This window comes from Pteropus alecto, unplaced genomic scaffold (assembly GCF_000325575.1).
Source record: "Pteropus alecto unplaced genomic scaffold, ASM32557v1 scaffold196, whole genome shotgun sequence".
NCBI classification, from domain to species: domain Eukaryota; kingdom Metazoa; phylum Chordata; class Mammalia; order Chiroptera; family Pteropodidae; genus Pteropus; species Pteropus alecto.
Window position 1 is genome coordinate 1,368,791 of NW_006439717.1, and position 4,044 is coordinate 1,372,834.

Here is a 4,044-nt window from a genome sequence, read left to right on the forward strand (position 1 = left end):
GAGGGTGGGGGGCCAGGGTGGGGTGGGGCAGGATGCTGGATGGCCAGCTATTCTCCGAGGGGCCTAACAGCCCCCGGGAGCTCCAGGATGAGGAGTCTGGCAGATGTCTCTGGGTGCAGAAATCCAAGCTGCTGGTGATCCAAGTGAAGACTATTTCCTGTCATTATAGTCACCGGACCCCTCTTCGACAGCCCATGGACTTCCAGGCCAGCCACTGGGCCCGTGGTCCCCAGAGCCGCACGTGAGTGAAGGAGGGGTGAGGGGAAGAGAGTGGTGAGGCGGGAGTGGGGTCCGGACCTCCCTGCAGGCAATAGCCAGTGTTGCTGGTACCCTGTTCCCTTCCCATGTCCCTCCCTTCCCGAGGGTTAGGGCCTGACCTATTCCATCGTTATTTTTGGGGGGGACAGGAGTAGGTGTGAGGAAGGGCAGAAGGTGAAATGGGGCAGGCGCTGTTAAAGCGTGCCTAGAGAAATGATGAGGAGTCTCGCTTCGACTTCGGTCCTAACATATACTCACGTGCGCATACACAGTCACACACACACCTCCACACAGGTGCCCCAAGTGGCCTGCAGTGCTCCCAGCTCCCCAGCCCTCGGCTCCCTTCCCCAACAAACTGCTCACCTGGGTTCCTGATCATTGTCCCAGGTGTGGGCCGCGCCTGGGATCCCCTGAGCCGCTGCCCCGCCGGCCCTGGGCCTCCAGGGTGCTGCAGGAGGCGACCAACTGGCGGGCGGGGCCCCCGGCGGAGGCCCGAGCCCGGGAGCAAGAGAAAAGGAAAGCGGCATCGCAGGAGCGGGAGGCCAAGGAGACCGAGAGAAAAAGGCGCAAGGCTGGTGGGGCCCGAAGGAGCCCCCTGGGTCGGCCCTGCCCGGAGGTCCGGAACGCCCCTCGGGTGGCCCAGCATACAGGGCTACCAGCTCCGTCACGGCCCGAGCGCCTGGGGCTTGTATGGCGACCGCCCCGTCCATCCGCGCAGCTGCAGAGCGACCCAGAGGCAGCGTGGGCGGGGCCCTGGGGAGGTCGCAGGCCAGGGCCCCCCAGCTACGAGGCTCACCTGCTGCTGAGAGGCGCTGCTGGGACCGCCCCGCGACGCCGCTGGGACCGGCCACCACCCTACGTGGCTCCACCTTCTTATGAAGGTCCCCATAGAACCTTGGGGACTAAAAGAGGCCCCGAGCCCTCCCAAGCACCCGCCTCATCAGCACCTGCGCCTACTCCGGCCAGGACGGAGGGTGGGTGCACAAAGAAGAGGCTGGATCCTCGGATCTACCGGGACGTCCTTGGGGCTTGGGGTCTCCGACAGGGGCGAGGTCTCTTGGGGGGATCCCCAGGCTGTGGAACTGCCAGGCCAAGGCTGGAACCCCGCAAAAGAGCCACGGAGAAAAGCCTGGGGCTGGCTGATGCTGGTCAGAACAATAGTAGCGGTGGCTACCCCCAAGCCAAAGCTGCTGGGAGCCCAGGCACAGCGACAGCTCCTGCAGGGTCTGCAGCTGCTACTCCCAGTCCCCCGCGTCCGGCTCCTAGGTCCAGGCCCCATGTCAAGGGCTCCTGGGAAGGGAAAGAAGGTAGAGAACAGAGCTGGCTCCCCAAATGCTGGATTTCCTCCCTTAAAAAGCAGCCACCCCGACTTAGCCAGACCCTCCCCAGACCCTGGGCTCCAGGAGGCACGGGATGGAGAGATTCTCTGGGTCATAGAGAAGGAGCCAAGACCGAGACCTTGGCGGATTGGAAGGCGACCCGCCGCGCCCACACCCTGCCCCGCAGTTCCCGTGGCCCTGTTCGTGGAGAAGGCGTCTTTGTCATTGATGCCACGCGTGTGGTGATAAGGTCCCAATATGTTCCGACCCCTCGAACTCAGCATGTGCAGTTTTTGCCCGCTGGGGTGCCACGCCCTGAGGGGGATGCCCTTGGCCAACCAAAGCCCAACAAGAAGGAGGGCAAGGGGGCCGCTGTCTTTCCTCCTCCTTGCCAAAAGCTGCAGTTGAGCAGTCGCCTTTCGCACCAGCAGGGTGGAGGGCGCGGGTTCGAGGCTGAAGGCGGGAAGCCCGCGGACTCCTCATTGGAGGAGCGCGCCTCCCGCATCCTGGGGCTTCCAATGGGCGAAGTAAACTTGCAGAAGGTCCCCTCACAGCCAGTTAGCTCAGAGCACTCAGCCTTAAGCCCAGTGGCTTCGGGAGGCGCGGGCAGTGCCAAGGGCTTGAGGGAGGTGGTGGCGGTCCCGCGGCCCACGAACCGGAGCTGGACGCGGATCCCGGGGCCCTACGCCGGGGCCCTGCGGGAAGCCGTGTCCCGCATCCGCCGTCACACCGCCCCGGACTCGGACTCGGACGAAGCTGCGGAGCTCAGTGTCCATAGCGGCTCTTCTGATGGAAGCGACACAGAAGCCTCTGGCGCCTCCTGGCGGAATGAGAGGATCCGGCCCCAGGAAGGCAGGAAGACAGCAGAGCTGAGCGACAGTATCCGAGAGATTATAGATGTCATCAGCCGAACCGAGGAGGCCCTCTTTGGGGCGAGGGACACTAAGGGTACCCCACAGGGAAATAGGGAGCGGCAGTAAGAGGCCTTTTCTTGTATTCGTGTTCCCCAACCCATCTATCCTCCCTCACTGGTCCCCTTTCTTTCTCACAGACTTTTTTGTACCCTTACCTACATCAGTTCCCATACTTGAAATAGAAAGGAAAAGGAGCCTCTGCCGATTCATGATTTTTTTTTTTCAGGTAAGGTGAGGGTGAGCAATGGACTTTAATGCCTGCTCTATTCAGGGCGCTCCAGTAAGGTCTTCAGCAAAAGTGTAGAACTGAACAGAGGCCTGGCCGGGAGCAGACAGGAGGGCAGGAATGGTATAGTCATGGGAGGACAACTTTAGGGCAGGGCCTCTGGACAAGAGAGAAAGTGATGGAGAAGCTTCAGACTGAGGTGACCAGGTGACAGAGAGGTCCTGTCAGAAAAGGAAGAGGTCCAGAGCAACCAGCAAAGCAGGAAGAGAGTTCACTTCAAATGTCACAAGTCTAGGGTTCCAATCCCAACTCTGACACTGACTTGCTGGGTGAACTTAGGCACGTCACTGCCCCTCTTCAGGCCTCCTAGTATGTAAAATGAGGGAGTTCTAGTGTCCATCTCTGACACTTTGGAGCCTTGGGGGAAGCTTTTATCGCATCCTCCCTTTCAAAAGCCAAAAAAAAAAAAAAAAAAGATTAGGAATAAGTGAACAGAGTCTGAAGGTTCCTGGGTGGCTTCATTGTCACCTGTGCTCATTCTCAGTTCAAGAGACTGTCCAGGGTTTGCAGAAGAGCTGAGTAAATATTCAACGACTCCTATCACAGTCTCTCAGGTTTAGGTAAGGGCTCCCAAAGTCAGGGCAGGATGGTGGCCTTGTCACTGTCCTTGGCCTGTGATGGTCCCAGCAGGGGAGGGAAGGCAGCCAGTGAATCAGCTTGGAACCTCTTTAGACCTTTCCCTCCTCCTCCTCCTCTCCAATGTTTCTTAGTGATGCTCTGAATCGTTTCCATGATGTCCCACCCAGGTGATATCACTCATTTGAAAGAACTCTGAGAATTTCTTGCATCTCTGCCTCTTCCAGAAACCGGCCAGAGAAGGAAGAGGGAGGTTAGTCCCAAAAAGCCTGTAGGTGTGGGGTGTGATGCTCGCTGTAGCCACTATGGGGCGCGCGCAGGTCGCGGATTTCCCCGGTAGCTAGTCCGCGAGTCCCTTCTACCCCGGTACTGCCAATTAATCAATTGATCCCTAGTTACTGCGCGGCGGTCTCCCGCCTTGCTGCCTCCAAGCGCGCGAAGTCAGGAACAAGCCTCTGCACTTCCAGACCTCTGGAGCACGCCGAGCCCCTCTTTGTACTCATCCACGCCAATTGGCTTGAGATCCAGACACTGAAGACTTTTTTTTTTCTCTCTGATCTTGGACACCTCCTCTCTCTATTTACTAGCCATGTGAACTTGGCCAAATCACTTCACCTCCCTGAGCCTCAGTTTCCTCATCTGTCAAATGGGGGTATATAAACACCTACCTCGCAGGGTTGTTGTGAGGATT

The 4,044-nt window shown here is 59.0% G+C and overlaps 1 protein-coding gene across 1 annotated transcript; it reads left to right on the plus strand.

Annotated features, from left to right (window-relative positions):
• Nucleotides 1-32: 32 nt before the first annotated feature.
• On the plus strand, nt 33-2,641 carry DDN (dendrin). Its single transcript, XM_006916819.2, has 2 exons — nt 33-241; nt 646-2,641. The coding sequence occupies exons 1-2, from the start codon at nt 33-35 to the stop codon at nt 2,555-2,557; spliced, it is 2,121 nt and encodes a 706-aa protein (XP_006916881.1). The 3' UTR covers nt 2,558-2,641.
• Nucleotides 2,642-4,044: the final 1,403 nt, after the last annotated feature.

What these genes read in the sequence shown, in the direction of transcription:
- DDN (XM_006916819.2), top strand. Translation starts at nt 33, where the DNA reads ATGCTGGATGGCCAGCTATTCTCCGAGGGGCCTAACAGCCCCCGGGAG. An exon ending in CGTGGTCCCCAGAGCCGCAC is followed by an intron (nt 242 to 645) that starts GTGAGTGAAGGA and finishes TCATTGTCCCAG; the next exon opens with GTGTGGGCCGCGCCTGGGAT.